General features: G+C 44.9%; 6 protein-coding genes across 7 annotated transcripts; 2 read left to right on the forward strand and 4 right to left on the reverse strand.

Annotated features, from left to right (window-relative positions):
* Positions 1-807: 807 nt before the first annotated feature.
* Positions 808-4,042, reverse strand: LOC6504241 (threonine--tRNA ligase 1, cytoplasmic). 2 transcript variants are annotated; one of them, XM_014904936.3, is made up of 4 exons: positions 3,918-4,042; positions 3,084-3,144; positions 2,590-3,023; positions 808-2,530 (listed from the first exon to the last, which is right to left on the reverse strand). In XM_014904936.3, exons 1-4 carry the CDS (start codon positions 3,969-3,971, stop codon positions 944-946), a joined length of 2,136 nt encoding a protein of 711 aa, XP_014760422.1. In that variant the 5' UTR covers positions 3,972-4,042; the 3' UTR covers positions 808-943. The 2 variants fall into 2 exon arrangements, with proteins under 2 accessions (XP_014760422.1, XP_001965104.1); XM_001965068.4 differs by having other exon boundaries at positions 3,690-4,023.
* An 897-nt stretch (positions 4,043-4,939) lies between these two features.
* LOC6506073 (probable protein S-acyltransferase 23) lies at positions 4,940-7,470 on the forward strand. Its single transcript, XM_032455134.2, has 2 exons — positions 4,940-6,711; positions 6,773-7,470. Exons 1-2 carry the CDS (start codon positions 5,233-5,235, stop codon positions 6,962-6,964), a joined length of 1,671 nt encoding a protein of 556 aa, XP_032311025.2. The 5' UTR covers positions 4,940-5,232; the 3' UTR covers positions 6,965-7,470.
* On the reverse strand, positions 7,340-10,321 carry LOC6504240 (engulfment and cell motility protein 1). The gene is made up of 4 exons (XM_001965070.4): positions 10,079-10,321; positions 8,779-9,792; positions 8,175-8,720; positions 7,340-8,109 (listed from the first exon to the last, which is right to left on the reverse strand). Exons 1-4 carry the CDS (start codon positions 10,188-10,190, stop codon positions 7,610-7,612), a joined length of 2,172 nt encoding a protein of 723 aa, XP_001965106.1. The 5' UTR covers positions 10,191-10,321; the 3' UTR covers positions 7,340-7,609.
* Positions 10,322-10,580: 259 nt separating this feature from the next.
* On the reverse strand, positions 10,581-11,746 carry LOC6504238 (tRNA (cytosine(38)-C(5))-methyltransferase). Its single transcript, XM_001965071.4, has 2 exons — positions 11,621-11,746; positions 10,581-11,569 (listed from the first exon to the last, which is right to left on the reverse strand). Exons 1-2 carry the CDS (start codon positions 11,679-11,681, stop codon positions 10,626-10,628), a joined length of 1,005 nt encoding a protein of 334 aa, XP_001965107.1. The 5' UTR covers positions 11,682-11,746; the 3' UTR covers positions 10,581-10,625.
* A 170-nt stretch (positions 11,747-11,916) lies between these two features.
* On the forward strand, positions 11,917-13,274 carry LOC6506075 (probable ribosome production factor 1). Its single transcript, XM_001965072.4, has one exon. It carries the CDS (start codon positions 12,038-12,040, stop codon positions 13,205-13,207), a length of 1,170 nt encoding a protein of 389 aa, XP_001965108.1. The 5' UTR covers positions 11,917-12,037; the 3' UTR covers positions 13,208-13,274.
* LOC6504237 (peroxisomal biogenesis factor 19) lies at positions 13,199-14,684 on the reverse strand. Its single transcript, XM_001965073.4, has 5 exons — positions 14,534-14,684; positions 14,325-14,451; positions 13,947-14,250; positions 13,729-13,892; positions 13,199-13,672 (listed from the first exon to the last, which is right to left on the reverse strand). The coding sequence occupies exons 1-5, from the start codon at positions 14,580-14,582 to the stop codon at positions 13,429-13,431; spliced, it is 888 nt and encodes a 295-aa protein (XP_001965109.1). The 5' UTR covers positions 14,583-14,684; the 3' UTR covers positions 13,199-13,428.
* Positions 14,685-15,672: the final 988 nt, after the last annotated feature.

Raw genomic sequence — 15,672 nt, forward strand, 5'->3', positions numbered from 1 at the left:
CATGTACTTATGTCGATGATGTCCGAGATCCTGCAACATTCCAATTTTTGGCATCTCCCGTAGCAGCAAAATCAGCAGCTAACCAAACAATCGTAGATACCACGCAGCCAGCCTGTGTTCAGTGCAATAGATTCCAATTTTAGCCTCGTTCTGTTTTGCGGCTTTTGTTTCGCCCATTTCGCCCAGTTTTTGGTTTTTTTAGCACAGCGAACGACTGCGACTGGAACTTTGGATGGCATAGGACTTGGCCACGTGCATCTTATGAATAAATATACACAGATATATAATATGTATTTTTATGACAAACCTAAAACAGACAGAAAATAGACAGCAGCAGGCAGGCATGCAGCATGAGCTGAGTAAACACTTAACAATATTATTAACGATTTTTGCTTCGATTAGCGAGAGAACTTTGTGCATTTTTTACGCGAAAAGCATAAGCTTACAAAATTGATACTTGAATAAAAACATAAAACTATGAATGCAATTTTTAATAAATCAAATTATGAAAATGAAAATATACACAATATTAGCAATAAATTAAAAAACTAAAAAAATCAGCATGAGTCATCCTATTTACACCCATATCTCGCCCTATTTTTATAAACCAAAATGGGGCTACCTATCTTATCGGAATTAATGAAAATTTTTAATGGAAACTTAATGGTCGGAACTCCCCTCGTCATCGACACTCCAATAAAAATCTTAGTTTTGGAAACCATTACGGAAGTAATTTTCCAATTTCCATTAAAATATTCCATGTCTTTTCAGTTATCAGAGTAATCAGTCCGATAAAACAATCTTGAATCGTTTTGGTTGTGATTTTATTTGTGAATTCCGGGTTCATAAGCGTAAATATATCGAAAGAACAAAAAATGCGGCTTGCTTTGCAATGCAAATATTAAGTATACGTTAGATAAATAGAGAAAGAGTTTGTGATTTCCTAAAAGCTGTCTTCATTGGCGATGAACTCGTCCCGGATCTTCTGCAGCTTGGTGATCAGCTCGGCTACAGATACCTCGCCGTGCACCTTGTTGTCCCGGGTGCGCACGTTAACAGTGTTCGATGACCGTTCCTTGTCACCGACCACCAGGATGAAGTTGAACTGCGCCAGCTGAGCATTACGTATCTTCTTGTTCATGGTGTCACCGGCATCACAATCCGCTTCGCTCATAAATCCGGCAGCATGCAGCTGATCCCGGACGGACTGAGCGTACTGGTCGTAGGCCGGGCCCACTGGCACCACCATAACCTGGCGCGGCGAGAGCCAGAAGGGCCACTTGCCAGCAAAGTTCTCGGTGAGAATGGCAATCATACGCTCCACGGAGCCGAGGATAGCACGGTGGATGATCACCGGCCGCTTCTTCTCACCATCGTCGGCGATGTAGCTGAGATTGAAGCGAATGGGCAACTGGAAGTCCAGCTGGATGGTAGCGCACTGGTGAGCGCGTTTCAGAGCATCCATAATAGTAATATCAATCTTGGGCCCGTAAAAGGCGCCATCTCCCGGGTTCTCCTTCCACGGCATTCCGAATTCGTTCAGAGATTCGGCCAGCGCCTTCTCCGCATCATTCCACTGCTCCAGTTCGCCCAAATACTTTTCGGGGCGAGTGGACAGCACCAGCTGGAAGGAAAAGCCGAAAATGGTGTACACATGCTTCAGGAACTCCAGGCAACCCTTCATCTCGCTCTTGATCTGCTCGGGTGCGCAAAAGATGTGCGCATCGTCTTGCTGGAAGCGACGCACACGGGTCAATCCTGTCAAGGCACCAGAGAGTTCGTTACGATGCAGCACTCCAAAGTCAGCCATGCGGAGCGGAAGCTCACGCCACGATCGGTTGCGGTTGTCGAAAATGAGACAATGGCCCGGGCAGTTCATTGGTTTGAGTGCGAACTTCTCCTTTTCCACCTCGAAAGAGAACATGTTTTCGGCGTAGTGCTGCCAGTGACCAGAAGTCATCCACAGCTTGGCGTTGTAGATGTTCGGGGAGATGACTTCCTGGAAGCCGCGCTTCCTGTACTCCGCCTTCATAAAGTCCATTAGCGTGTTGTAGATGTGCGCACCACGCGGCTGGAAGAAGCACGAGCCGGGCGAAAGCTCGTGGAAAAAGAAAAGTTCCTGTTCACGACCGATCTTGCGGTGATCCCGCTTGGCCGCCTCCTCCTGTAGCTTTTCCCACTCCTTCAGTTGCTTGGGATCGGGGAACGAAATACCATAAACACGTTGCAGGGTCTCTGCATCAGCTTTGCCCTCCCAGTAGGTGGAGGAGTTTTTGGTGATCTTCAGGGCCTTAACCTTGCCAGTGTGACGGACGTGTGGTCCTCGGCAGAGATCGATCAATGAACCGCACTTGTAAACGGTGGTGCGATCGGTGGTCACCTTCTCGTTGAGAATGCGCACCTTGAACTCGTTATACTTGAACATCTCCAGAAGGTCAGACTTTTTCATTTCCAGACGCTCAAAGTTCTGCTTCTCTTTAACAATCTGCTTGACCAGCGACTCCATGGTTCCATAGTCGTTGGTAGAAATCTAAAACCAAGGAATTTTAATGAAATATTGTGGCGTTACAGTTGAAATTATCTTCTTACGCCCTCTCCCTCCAGATGCATATCGTAGTAGAAGCCGTTCTCAATTGGCGGCCCGTAGCACAGATGACCGCCGTAGATGCGTTCCATGGCTTCGCCCATGATGTGGGCGGAGCTGTGCCAGAAAACGGCCTGCGCCTCTGGGTCGTCAAACTTGAGCAGCTGGAGCGTGCAGTTGCCCTCGAGCACTCGGTCCAGATCCCATACCTCGCCGTTCACCTTGGAGATGACGGTGTTGTCGGCCAGTCCTTGACTAATGCCACGAGCCACCTCGTATGGAGTAGTCTCCCAGGAAGTGGCATCCACCTGCTTGCCATCGGGCAGAGTTACCTTAATGGCTTCACGGGGCTTGGCTGCCAGTTCGGCAAGGTACTCTGCCTTGCACTTGTCCCAGAAGACGTTGCGCTCCTCAATGTATTTCGGCAAGGGATTCAGTTCTGTTGGGGTTTAGAGGGATTAAAAGGTGCGTTTCTTGTGGAAGTTTTAGGAACGCTTACCCTTGCGACTGTCACCTCCACCGGCAGGCTTTTCTTTTTTTTCCTTCTTCATCTTGGCTGCCTGAAAGTCGATGTGAAAAAAATCAATAATATTCGAATGTGAAATGGGACAATTTCTGCTACGTATGCAAGTCGAGTGGCAATCAGTCAAATGATTTTTCGGTATCTGGTTTCGTTGACTGTTTCTTGTTGTTTGAACAATTGGAAGAAAAGCAATGGGCACTTTTGGGAGAAGACTTTTTATCTGTCCCTGTTTTGGAGCGCGTATCTTCAGACTTTTAGCTGATGTAATGATGGGCAAGTTTTTAGTCAGAAAAAGAGAGTTGAATGAGTGTTAGAGACGTCACAATAGCCGGCACTGATTCATTGCAGACCAGGAGCGGCGACAGGAGGGGTTTCTGAAGTGCACTTTGGCATTTCCCGAAATAACCAGGGCTATTGGTTCTTGAATGAACTGCCCCCTTGTTTAAATTCTTTACCCCCTGAAATATCTGAGACTCCGCCACTGTTTCAAAAGTACACACACACACATTGAACATTTAAAAGCGAACATGTGCCAGGCTGGGGATTCTTTTTGCAGGTAACAACTATTCTCTAAACACCAACCAAGGTAGCGTAGCACCGCTGGCTTCTCGGCCAGCTATGTTGCAGGTTCTGATTTGTTTGTTGATGGCTTGGCGCTGGAAGCTGTGCCAAATTACTCCGCGCCGCCCGGTGACCAATGCGGTAAAATGTTCTACAATATCTGCCGCTTGGCGACACTAGTTTCAGCATATCTCGGCTATCTATCACTTGTCTTACACTCGAAAGCAGTTTTTAGAGGGTTTAACATGCCTTTTGCTTATTCAGATCCAAATTATTTAGTTCCGTCACCACGTTGTCACTCATTTTTACGAAACAAATTCACAGAAGGTTATTGTTGTTGCGAGTTGTTGTTCGAGTGCCCCCACCAGGACGCATCGCTGTGGTATTTTCCCCAAAAGCTCTAAAGGGCCTCACTTATTTTGAGAGCTGGTATTTTTTCTTATAAAAATACTAACCGCCTCCTTCAAGGGGCCTCCCCATTCTCTATTTTTTGGGGGAATTTTGGAGGAGACTCCAAATTTAAGTTTGATGGAGAATCTATCTTCAAATCGTTTATGCTTTAAATTTTATGGTATTGCGCTCAAGCATCGGTTGATTATTGGCAAAGTTATAGCCTTCGTTAGTAGTCATGTTTATCCTTCCTATGCACTCTCAAAATTTTTAAGGAGAAACTTGACAAAAAATATACAGATTAATTATGTAGTTTATAGAAATTGATCATGTTTTGTTGATAATACATATAAAAATACTTTACAGTAATCCGCTAAAGAGTCTTTGGACTATTGGAAAAGTTGTAGCTTTCTCTGGGTCTTAATTCCTGTAATAATTCACTGGGTCCATCCTATACATTCTCAAAATTCTTGAAGGGAATCCCCTTGATTTGACAAGATTTTAATCAAAATTTTTAGAAAATCTCTTCATCAAATTAGAAATTATTTAAAAATTGCATTTAAAATGCGTTTAAAAAACTTTTTAAGTTACCTAGAAAATTTCATAAAAAATTTTGATAAACCAGGTTTAGTGTCTTATTAAAGGAAATTCAATTTATGTAAATTGATAAAGTCGTTGAAGCTTAAGAATATTAATAATCTTATACCCCCTTATCCTCATATTATCATTCCATGCAGATTAAAAAATGATTTAAAAACTAATTTCAATAAACTTATCATTTTGTGAAGCTTAACCTCATATAACGGTCAGCTGTTAATGGTTTGGCGCCAAATCGAATTCGAAGTTGGCCCCCTTCCGAGTCCTTTCGAACTCAGTATTGATTTTCTCATTGCGCTGACATAATTTCCTTGGCTTCTGGTGCAGTCGTGTTTACCTTGCGTGCTCTCTTCAAAACCTTTCGTAAAAGCTGGATATTTCGCTTTCCAAGTGTCAAAAAAAAGCCAACAAGATTGCACACCTACTGGAAAACCCCCTGCATCACGGCAACGGTGGAACGGCGGATCGGCTTGGCGTAGACTTCGAGTTCTACAACGTGGCCTCCAAGGTGCACCCGAGTCCGGGGGCAGCGCGCAGTGTATGGGCGCTGCCCCTGACAGCCTCCTCCTCATGCAACATGGTAGTGGCAGAGGAGGATGGCCATGCCCACGCGGATGAGATTCATCTCGACCATCGACCGCACTCCCCACCTTTAACGGGACGGGGAGCAGGTGCTTCAGGAGGAGGTGCTGATGACCACGACAACGTCCTCCTTTTTGAGGGGCTAGATGGGGCCACCACCGTTAATTTGGATGACATCTTCGATATCATCAAAAATGGTGAGGTCAGCGAGGTGGAGAATCTAGTGGACAAGTTCGGCATGGAATGCCTGTCTGCCCGGGATCGACATGGTTACACCCCGGCCCACTGGATAGCTCTCAATGGCAATGTGCAGCTGATGAGGTACCTCATTGAGCGGTCGGCTCCTATCGATCTGCCCTGTCTGGGCACCCAGGGTCCGCGACCCATCCATTGGGCATGCAGGAAGGGTCACGCCTCAGTGGTCCAGGTGCTGCTCCAAGCGGGCGTGGCTGTCAATGCAGCAGACTTCAAGGGACTGACACCACTTCATTTGGCCTGCATGTACGGAAGAACAGCCACTGCTGCCTACCTTCTGGGAATGGGAGCCCTGAACAACCTGACGGATATCAACGGAGATACGGCGCTGCACTGGGCCGCCTATAAGGGGCACGCCGATCTGATGCGGTTGTTAATGTACTCGGGAGTCGAACTCCAGAAGACGGACAACTTTGGGTCCACGCCACTTCATCTGGCTTGTTTATCCGGCAATATGACCTGTGTTCGGCTGTTGTGCGAGAAATCTCAGCTGGATCTGGAGCCGCGGGACAAGAATGGAAAGACTCCTATTATGCTGGCACAGGCGCATCAGCACCAGGATGTGGTGCGTCTTCTTTACGGCGAGGTGAAGAAGAAGTCTCGATGGATACCCTCGGTTTCAGAGAGCTGGGGCTGGCTTTTTGGAGGTGCCGGCGATTCCAAGGGACCCCTCTTCTTATTTCTGTTCTCGGTGCTGCTCTGGGGCTATCCGATGTATATGATACGGGCGATACCCATTACCTGGAACATATTGAGGCGCTCCCACTACTGCTTTATCTACTGGAACGCTGTCATGTGGATTAGTTGGGCTATTGCCAATCGACGGGATCCCGGATACATACCCCTTAGCTCAGACGCCTACTACCGGGCTATTAAGCAGATTCCGTACTTTGACAAACTGAAAAAGCGAAACGTTATGTTGACGAGGTTGTGCCATAGTTGTCGATGTCTCCGGCCCCTCCGGGCGAAGCACTGTCGCGTGTGCAATCGGTGCGTCTCATACTTTGACCACCATTGCCCCTTCATCTACAACTGCGTGGGTCTGCGTAACCGGATGTGGTTCTTCCTGTTTGTTCTTTCGGTGGCAGTGAACTGCTCCTTAACCATCTACTTCGCCTGCTACTGCGTCATGATCGAGGGCTTCACGCTGCTCTACGTCCTGGGATTGATAGAGGCAGTGGTTTTCTGTGGCCTAGGATGGATCCTTACTTGTACATCGGTAAGTTTCTCAATTACTAAACATTTGCTTAGTCAAAATTCAAAACTCTATTCCAACACAGATCCTCCATGCCTGTATGAATCTTACCACGAACGAGATGTTCAACTACAAGAGATATTACTATCTGAGGGATAAGCGAGGGCGCTACCAAAATCCCTTCTCGCGCGGCCCCATTCTCAATCTTCTGGAGTTCTTTGTTTGTCTGCCGGATCGAGGTGATGACAACGATCTGCTGCTGGAGGATAACATTTGATTAAGGATCTAGGATCGAGCCCCTGCTCGCCGGCGAAAGGTGCCCGTGCGTGGATAATGATGTGGGGTGGCAGCCGGAGACCCACTCGGGTAGGCTGCCAGTTTTGTTTTGCTCCCAAAGCTTTCTGCTTACGCGAATGCTTCGAACTGAAAGACAGCAAGTGCGTTTTTTATCATCTACAATTGCAATCATGATACTATTGCGGAAGAAACATATCTTAAAAATGTGAATTAAAATGAAAAAATTAATGAAATCTATTTTATAAAGTGAATCAATACCATTTCTTCCGCACTGGTGTCCAAGCATCGGCTAACCGATCTTCTAGCTTTTCCAATTCATTACCCTCTAGCCTTAAATAAGAATACGCTTCTCTTGTTAGTTTTTGTACAAAATTGTTATGTATAAAATGTGTTATTTAATGATCTCTATATTATATACCTAATATAATAATAAATGGTGTAAATGTTCACTAAATGGCTAGGCGAGTGCCCGCTCCAGATTGTTCACTTTGTATGTTTCGGGAATTGCACAAGTAATACTAGCAGAAGATCAGATCGGAGAATATATGTATGTAGTGGGTACACTTTGGCATGTATTTTGGGTGATGGGAGTCTAGAGTGAATCAATGTATGTATTGTTGAATGCTTAGCTCTCGAAGCAGAAGTCATAGTTCTCTGGATCCTCGGGAATAGGGGGTGGATCTTTGCTGATGTCCACACCCTCAGTGTCCAACAGACGAAGTTTAATTTCCATAGACAACAGGGTATCAAAGTCTTCGTTCTTTTGCTTGCTGACCATCGGCTGACCTAGTAGGGCATTAATTCCGTCAGTCCAGTAGTTAAAGATACTCTCATCTGGAGCAACAAAGTCCAGTGTGGAGTGCTCCATGTTCTCAAAGGTTATGGAAAAGGCTAGATTTACGGCTGACTTTCGAATACGGGTCTCCTTCATGTGGGGACACTCTTTGCCTTCAAGCAGCTGCTTAATTTCGCTGATGGGCAACTTTTTGGGGAGATCCTCCAAGGTGGGTATGTTCTTCTCGTCACATTCGCCATAGTGGATAACCTTGTGGTTGGGAGAAAGACGGGCATACCAGAACTTGTCCTTGGTTCGTGTGCCACGAGAATACTTGGCAAAACGGGTTCCTGAAGCACAAGAATGTTAAAAGTGAAAATCAGAAATGAGGGTTATGTAATGTGATTCGGATTACCTTCCACTAAAAACGACAAACGTTGTTGTTTAATCAGATCCAGAATATGGGGTGAAATTTTCTCTTTTAGCCTGACAATTGCCGAGGCTGTGGAGTCGCACTCCTCCTTAGATGTGCGTTCCTGTTGACGAAGTGCCGTGATCTGCTGGTAGGTAAGCAAACTAATTTTATTCCGGAAATCCTCAAGACTCTCCGGCCTGCACTTAAGTGTGCGCTGAATCTGCTCCCGCACCACACTGAACGTAGTTGAAAAGTCTTCGGCAGTGGCACGCATATCGGACCATGTGCGATTCAGAGTGATTACGCAAATGCAGAAGAACTCCTCGAAGGGATGGTCACGAGTGAAAAACATGGGCTGGAAGTCGCCGGACTGTTCAGCAGGTGGTTCGCCGATGCGCAAAATGTCGCACAGCACCTTGACCAACTCGATGGAGGTCCGACCAAACGGACACTCGTGCTCATCGGCGCGATTGTCCCGGAAAATCTTCATATACTGCGGCGTGTAATTGCGAGCAAAATAAACCATGCAATCCAATGCCAGAACACCTAAAATTAATTCGATTAAATGTAAAGTAAATGCAATATTAAGCATTCCTTGTCTCACCTGGTGGCGTTTCCATAAAGTCCTGCGCCGGATTAATGTCACACTTAAAGCCAAGCTTCTTGTAATGTTGCGAAAAGTTTACGTTTCCAGCTCCAGAGCCGCCGCCACGACGAATATGTTCGTCGTTCGGGTTTTGGGAGTTGGTCTCGTCAAAAGCGATCCGCCGCAATTCCTTAATCTTTTCGTGAGCGTCCTGGTCTTGGGCATTCATTTTTGTACGCATTCGCTTCTCCAGCAAGCCAAGGGTCAGGGTCTGTAGAACGTACAGCTGGTGGGTCATTTCAGTACCCAAACCATTTCCTGAATGGTTGAGAGCGTGACGGAACTGCTTGGCACTAATGGTGTGCGCAATCGTCCTGCGACGCGATTCGTCAGCTTTTAAAAAGAGCGCATTCAACAGGGCAATAGCGTTCTGACGCATGACGGGGAAATTGACCTCTTGCAGAAGACGCAGGATGTCCTGTAGTTTAATGTCCTCTGCTACCAGGACATGCTTGCTGCTGCACTGAACTATGTTTTCCAGGTTGGACAGAGCGCTCTCCCCACAGCTGGTTGGATAGTTCTGGAAATTGCGAACTATTTCGATGTTTCTGGCCACAAACGAATTTTCAGGCACCTCCCAGGATACAGTGCCGTGCTCCATCAGCTCCACAAAGCTGGATAGGCTGTACTTGAGAATTTCCTCATTGGTTTGGCTTACGTCCTCGATCATTTTGATAAGAGTGTCCAGGCCCTTCTCCTTTATAAACTCCAACGCGAAGGTGTGGTCCATGCTCAGCGGGGTAAGCTCTTTGAGAACCTTAACTTTATCCTGGGGACTGCCATTCAAAAGTGTTTCCATGGCATCGCTGGCGGTCTTCGAAGGAGAATACTGTAGTCGGAGAACGGAGCCATTCTTGATCTCATTCCGGTTCTTTTCGGTTACGTACTTCTGGTTGTTGGACTCGCAGAACTGCAGGGCGTAGTTTTGGTGATCGCTAATACCCCAACCACTGCAGATATCCTGGATTTTGCCTATAACAGAAATAAAGATAAATAGGCAATAAAAACGACTTCCTGCCGACACGAGCGTGCTGCATTCTAATGAGTGTGTCGGCACTACGCTGACATCACGATGAAACAAAGGGCGTTGGTTTTAAGGCCCCCATGTTTCGTTTTAATTTTAAGAATACCCTTATGAATCAGTCTATGCAATCTCTTTTGAGTATTTAGAATCAGTACCTTATCGTTTTTTCATTGTTTATAATAGGTTTTCTTGGAAATATGTAACTATTTTGGTTTCCACTGTTTGTTTACTTACTTGCTAAAGGATGCCTTTGATCCAAGTTTATCAACTGCGCCATGTGGTTCTCCCGCTCCACGGCTATCTTCACAATATGTGAATCCTTCACCGTTGTCTTTTTGGGAATCATCTTGGCACCTTTTCACCGCCGAACACTAAGAATATTATTGTTTTTATTTTCTCGTAAACTAATAGTGGTGCCGAAATGTCGATGGAAACATCGATGCATCGATGAGTCTGAACACTAGCGCCATCGGTGGGAAAAAGTGGAAGCTGAAGCCAGGCAAACTGAGAATGGTCACACCATAAACGTTCTTTCCTCAAGAAATTGTCTATTAAATTTATAAATTTATTTTAATAAAATCCCAATATAATTTAAATCGTTATTCAAATTCTTAATTTAAAATAATTTATAGAAACAACAGTCGCATGGAATGACATCCTTAAGATAGTTGATATTTTTCCCGATGGCGCCAAAATAGTTCTCATTTGAAAATAAATCCTTATCATCGAATAACTTTCAAATATTTAATATACAAAATTATGTATTTACAAAAATTATATTTTAAATAGTGGTTAGCAACTTTATTAATTCGCCTACTACTTTAACATTAATGCTGTTCCCAAGCAGGCGATATTTCTGTCGATTCGTCGTCTCGCCCGGAAAAGTGAATTCCTCGGGAAAACTCATCAGACGTGCAACCTCCCGCGGCGTAAAGTACCGCAATTTTATTTGGTGGAGCAACTTCAATCGGGCTTCCGCATCTTCAGTATCCTCGAGCAATTTAAATAATCTATGTGATTCCTCCTCCGAGAGCGGTGTATATGCGGATCCTGTTCCTTCAGTGTAATGGGTGTAACCCTTGGTGAAGCACATGGATCTACTTTGTGTGGGATGAATTATGTCCATAACAAGGACTCTTTTAGTTAAAACATCATCTGGAACCAGGAAGTTCGACGCTACATCCTCTTCTACTATTTCTGAGATTTTCGTAGAAGGCTGTCTATCAGCTTTAAGTCCAGGCATCTCCTCCCAGATCTTCCCACCCGGAAATTCAAAGTCCTGGAGCTTGCGGGCGATGCAATAGTAGCGATGTCTCGTATTGGGGACGTTAAACTGGGTGGGTGTCAATATGAACTCTCTCCAATAGAATTCCGCCTTTTCCAGAGCGTCCACAAACTGATTTCTTGCCTGGGAGCATTCAAATCCCTTGACATTCTCCATGAGAATGTACTGTAGGGTTTTGCATTCCGGAATGAGAGCACAAAGGTGAGTAAGTGCGTCAGATCGCCTGTCCTCTGTGTCTTTCTGCAATCCTTGACGAGTGTGTGGTTGGCAAGGCGGCGACATTAAAATCATATTGGCGTTAACTTTCGTGACTTCCTTTTCGGTAAGGCTTTGAATATTTCGCGTTTTTACAGTCTTTTGACCAAAATTGTGCGCATAGACGGCATTGGCCACCGTGTTTACATCCATGGCGCCCACAACTTCACCCTCAAGTTGTGCACCTGTGATACAATTATTTATATTATTTTTAAGGTTTTTAGGTGATTACTTACATTGAAACGCATAATGCATTCCACCGATACCGCTGAATAACTCCAGAACGCGAAACCCCATCTCGCATGCGTTTGTTTACATATGTTTATTGTTTACCACGAGTTCGGTAAGACCAAGGAGGGTTTATTCGAAAATACCGGTTAAATTTTAAAATCCTCAACGTATTTTCAAGGATTTCAGAAAAAATTATTATTTGCAGAATTTTGGTTATAATATTTATTAAGATTTTACTTTTATAAATCTTAATTTAAACTTATAAATTAAGAACAACTTTTGTTTTTTAAATTTAAATGTATATCTTTTCCAACACTAGACGATATGCAGGTGATTGCGCGCCCGGGGAATGGTAAGGTAAAGAAGAAGAATATCAACACGTGCCGCTTAAGACTGCCGTATTGCTTGTGATTTTCAATAAAATGGTAAAAATTAAGCGAAAACAAGCGCCCCAGCCTGTGGAGGAGGATTCTGACAGCGACTCCAGCTTTGCCGAGGATGGCCCCGAGGACGTGGAAATTCCTAGCGAAGATTCCGACAGCGATAATGAAGTTGAGGCAGACAAAAAGGTGCTGAAGAAGTCGGAAGATTCTGGTGCAGATGGCCAAGATGACGAGGATGAGGATGAAGACGACGAGGAGGAGGAAGACGAAGACGATGAAGATGAAGATAATAACGAGACCCGCATACCCGTGCTTAATCCCCTAAGTTTGATGCGCAACAAGGAGCAGCGCATGGCGCTCTACAAAAAAATGAAGAAGGAGAAGCACAAGAAAAAGATGCAGGAGCGCCGAGCCAGGCGAAAGGCGGGTGTTCCGGCCAACCCTGGACATACCATCGAAAGCTTGCGTGAGAAGGATCAAACAGAGGTGTCTAATCTCAACGACTCTGACAACGAAGAATTGCAGAAAGAGTTGGAACTGGACGACTTTAGCTCATATTTTGAGCGCTCCTACGAGCCCAAGGTTCTGATAACCTTCGCAGACAATCCAGTTACCAAGACGCGCAAATTTGGCCTGGAACTCTCGCGTATATTTCCCAACGCCTTGGTTAAAATTAGGAACAAGTCGTCTGTAAAGAAGATTTGCAAGAGCGCCGAACGTGAACAGTTCACCGATGTGGTGATTATAAACGAAGATCGCAGAAAGCCTAACGGACTGCTGGTCATCCACTTGCCTAGTGGCCCGACTGCCCATTTTAAGGTTTCCAATGTAAAGCTGACATCTGATATTAAGCGTGATCACAAGGAGATCACCAAGCACAGGCCAGAGGTGATACTAACAAACTTTACAACACGACTGGGTCTCACCGTGGGTCGAATGCTCGGCGCCTTATTCCACCACGATCCAGAGTTCCGCGGACGAAGGGCGGTTACGTTCCACAACCAGCGCGATTACATATTCTTCCGGCACCATCGCTACGAGTTTTCCAAAGAGGGTAAGCGCGTTAAACTGCGCGAATTAGGCCCCAGATTCACGCTCAAGCTGCGTTCCCTACAAGAGGGAACATTCGACAGTAAGACGGGAGACTACGCCTGGATCATCTCCAATAAGCGCCACTCTATGGAATCACGACGACGATTCTTCCTGTAGTTATATTTCGCTGTCGATTCTTTGTATTTAGTGATAGAAAAATAAAATAAACCAACTGATAATACAATTTTTTGGTTAAAAGAGACATGACCCTTAGTGACCACCACATTGTTTTGTCGGGGAGTAAAGTAAAATACAAATTTCTTATCCTAAATGTGCAACACTCAACAGTTAACCAATTGGCACACCACGAGACGGCTGTGTTCCGCCAGCGACAACGACTACATGGTGGGGCATTGCGGATTCGGACCGGCAGCCAAGCCGGCAGCAGAGGGATCACCGAACGGTAGATCTCCGCCCGTTTCAGCCAGAATTTCTGGTGGCGGTTGACCGTAGTCCTGCAGTTTGCGCATATCGTCCAGAACTACGCGGAACTTCTCCCGTTTGATGGCCGCCGAATCGTCGGGCTTTTCGCTCTGTAAATGCCCCTCGATCACCTTGTAGAGTTCTAATTGCTTCTGGTATCTGCGAAGATTTAATTTCTGTAAATATTGAACCGTGTGAATCGGGTTTCAGCGTACCTCTCCTTGTCCTCGGCCGACAGCTTGGCGTCGTTTTCTTCTAGGTACTTGGGGTACTTATCCAGCAGTTCCTTGATGCTTGGCAACAGGATTTCAGCGGAAAGTAGGCTTTGCATCATTCCCTCCATGAAGGGAAGGAACATGTTACCATCGGCTTCACCAGTCTGTGTGAGAAAATATGAGTTAGGGCTTCAATTAAATTAAAATCACACACTTACGCCCTCTAAATTCAGAGAGCCGAACATGCTGGCTATGTCGTTTTCGGAAGCGGGTGCCGTCAGATTCTCGGAACCCTCCTGCAGACCCTTGAGCGCCTGTGAAATGCTGTCGGAGTACTTGGACACATCCTCGTCGTTGGCTGAGTTCTCGCCACTAAGAGTAAGGGCTGCCGCCTCGGCCATCTTCTTGAATCCGGCCATGATCTGGTCTGGATCCTGAGGCAGGGGTGGAATATCCCCAGTGGGTGTGTTTGGCCCACCAAATAACGTGTTCATGCGATCGGCCAGTACCTTGGCCTGCTCACTGCAAAGCACACGGGCGAGATCGGAATACAAAGTTCAATTGGTGCAATGATGGGGCCATCCACCGTGACTCACATGAAAAATGCATCGGGATCTTCTGATCCGTCGCCACCTTCTTCAGCTGCCGCATCTGTGGCCTTGGATTTGTCCTTGTCCCCCTTGTCACCGCTGCCACCGGATTTGTCGAAATCCTGCAGAGCACCTAAAACGAGTTGCAGCAACATGTGCGTATTATGTAATGTCTTGCAAATAATTTCATGAAAGAAAGTTCGGCTTGTACTCACTGTCCAGCAGGTCGTTTAATTCATCTCCATTTTGCTTTTCTTCAGACATTGTGTAATTGCGGGGACCCTTTTCTGATTTGCACCTTATTGTGCAGTGTTGCCAGATGGCGGATTTCCGCCCTCTCAGCAGGCCCAGAAAACCAACTAAAAAATCCAAAGCCTAAAAAATAACACATCTCAAAATAGTTAGGGTTTCAGATTCTTGGTTTTGGCTACTTTTTTATGGCTTTTGATTGTAAATTGTGTGGAATTCGTGTGGTTTTGAATATAGTAAATCATTTAAAAACATATGTTTTCAGTTATTTAGTACTAACGGTCATATCTAGCTATTTTATCGCCAGTGTTGGCAAATGCGCAAAATAAAACATATTTAACAGTTTTTTGAAAATGATTTTATGTATAAAAATGTATTATATTTTGAATTTCTCCTTAAGAAATTTCTTTGTAATAATTATTATAATTAGTCTTACATTCTAAAAACGCAAGGCTTTTCTAGGACAACATGAAGTTTTGAACTGATTATGTTTTTAATCATGGTTAATTTAAGCCCCTTTCGAAAGTATGATCATTAAATAAAAAACTTATATAATAAAACATGGAAACTAATATAAAAAATTTAAGTTTTAAAGAGAATAAAGCTTAGATTTAAGTTAAGATTTGAGTTTAATAAGAGGCGATGAATTTTCCAAAAGGTATATAAATTTCAAGTAGTATCCAGTAATTTTAACATTGATTACTTTAAGTAAACGTCCTTTATAAAATTAAAAAACTATTGCTTTATCTAATAAATATATTTTAGGTAAAATACAAGCTAACATTTAGCACCTAGAATATTCCCCTAAGCCAATAAAGCGAAACAATCCAAGGGCATTAGCTGAAGATTATCTAAAATAATCACCCAAAATATTTACGGTTCTTCTGCGAAACACACAGAGTCCTCGGTGTCGACAGTGCACCTTGCTGTGCGTTGACGGAGATCGGCGACCAAACTGCGACCAGAACCCAAACCGCATATAGTGAGTAGGAACTGGTGAGGGGTCCGGATCGCAAATCAGCCAAGGTCACGGCACGACGCTGATGCGCGACCAATTCCGAAACCAAAACGTCACACCCATGCCCAGGACATATGGATTTTGCAG

This window comes from Drosophila ananassae, chromosome 3R (genome assembly GCF_017639315.1).
Source record: "Drosophila ananassae strain 14024-0371.13 chromosome 3R, ASM1763931v2, whole genome shotgun sequence".
In the NCBI taxonomy this organism is placed as follows: Eukaryota; Metazoa; Arthropoda; class Insecta; order Diptera; family Drosophilidae; genus Drosophila; species Drosophila ananassae.

What these genes read in the sequence shown, in the direction of transcription:
- LOC6504241 (XM_001965068.4), bottom strand. Translation starts at nt 3,857, where the DNA reads ATGCTGAAACTAGTGTCGCCAAGCGGCAGATATTGTAGAACATTTTAC. An exon ending in TGGAGGTGACAGTCGCAAGG is followed by an intron (nt 3,024 to 3,083) that starts GTAAGCGTTCCT and finishes AAACCCCAACAG; the next exon opens with AACTGAATCCCTTGCCGAAA. An exon ending in TGCATCTGGAGGGAGAGGGC is followed by an intron (nt 2,531 to 2,589) that starts GTAAGAAGATAA and finishes CCTTGGTTTTAG; the next exon opens with ATTTCTACCAACGACTATGG.
- LOC6506073 (XM_032455134.2), top strand. Translation starts at nt 5,233, where the DNA reads ATGGTAGTGGCAGAGGAGGATGGCCATGCCCACGCGGATGAGATTCAT. An exon ending in GGATCCTTACTTGTACATCG is followed by an intron (nt 6,712 to 6,772) that starts GTAAGTTTCTCA and finishes ATTCCAACACAG; the next exon opens with ATCCTCCATGCCTGTATGAA.
- LOC6504240 (XM_001965070.4), bottom strand. Translation starts at nt 10,190, where the DNA reads ATGATTCCCAAAAAGACAACGGTGAAGGATTCACATATTGTGAAGATA. An exon ending in CTTTATGGAAACGCCACCAG is followed by an intron (nt 8,721 to 8,778) that starts GTGAGACAAGGA and finishes AATTAATTTTAG; the next exon opens with GTGTTCTGGCATTGGATTGC. An exon ending in TTTGTCGTTTTTAGTGGAAG is followed by an intron (nt 8,110 to 8,174) that starts GTAATCCGAATC and finishes CTTGTGCTTCAG; the next exon opens with GAACCCGTTTTGCCAAGTAT.
- LOC6504238 (XM_001965071.4), bottom strand. Translation starts at nt 11,681, where the DNA reads ATGGGGTTTCGCGTTCTGGAGTTATTCAGCGGTATCGGTGGAATGCAT. An exon ending in AATGCATTATGCGTTTCAAT is followed by an intron (nt 11,570 to 11,620) that starts GTAAGTAATCAC and finishes ATTGTATCACAG; the next exon opens with GTGCACAACTTGAGGGTGAA.
- LOC6506075 (XM_001965072.4), top strand. Translation starts at nt 12,038, where the DNA reads ATGGTAAAAATTAAGCGAAAACAAGCGCCCCAGCCTGTGGAGGAGGAT.
- LOC6504237 (XM_001965073.4), bottom strand. Translation starts at nt 14,582, where the DNA reads ATGTCTGAAGAAAAGCAAAATGGAGATGAATTAAACGACCTGCTGGAC. An exon ending in GATCCCGATGCATTTTTCAT is followed by an intron (nt 14,251 to 14,324) that starts GTGAGTCACGGT and finishes TGTGCTTTGCAG; the next exon opens with TGAGCAGGCCAAGGTACTGG. An exon ending in TCGGCCGAGGACAAGGAGAG is followed by an intron (nt 13,673 to 13,728) that starts GTACGCTGAAAC and finishes AAATCTTCGCAG; the next exon opens with ATACCAGAAGCAATTAGAAC.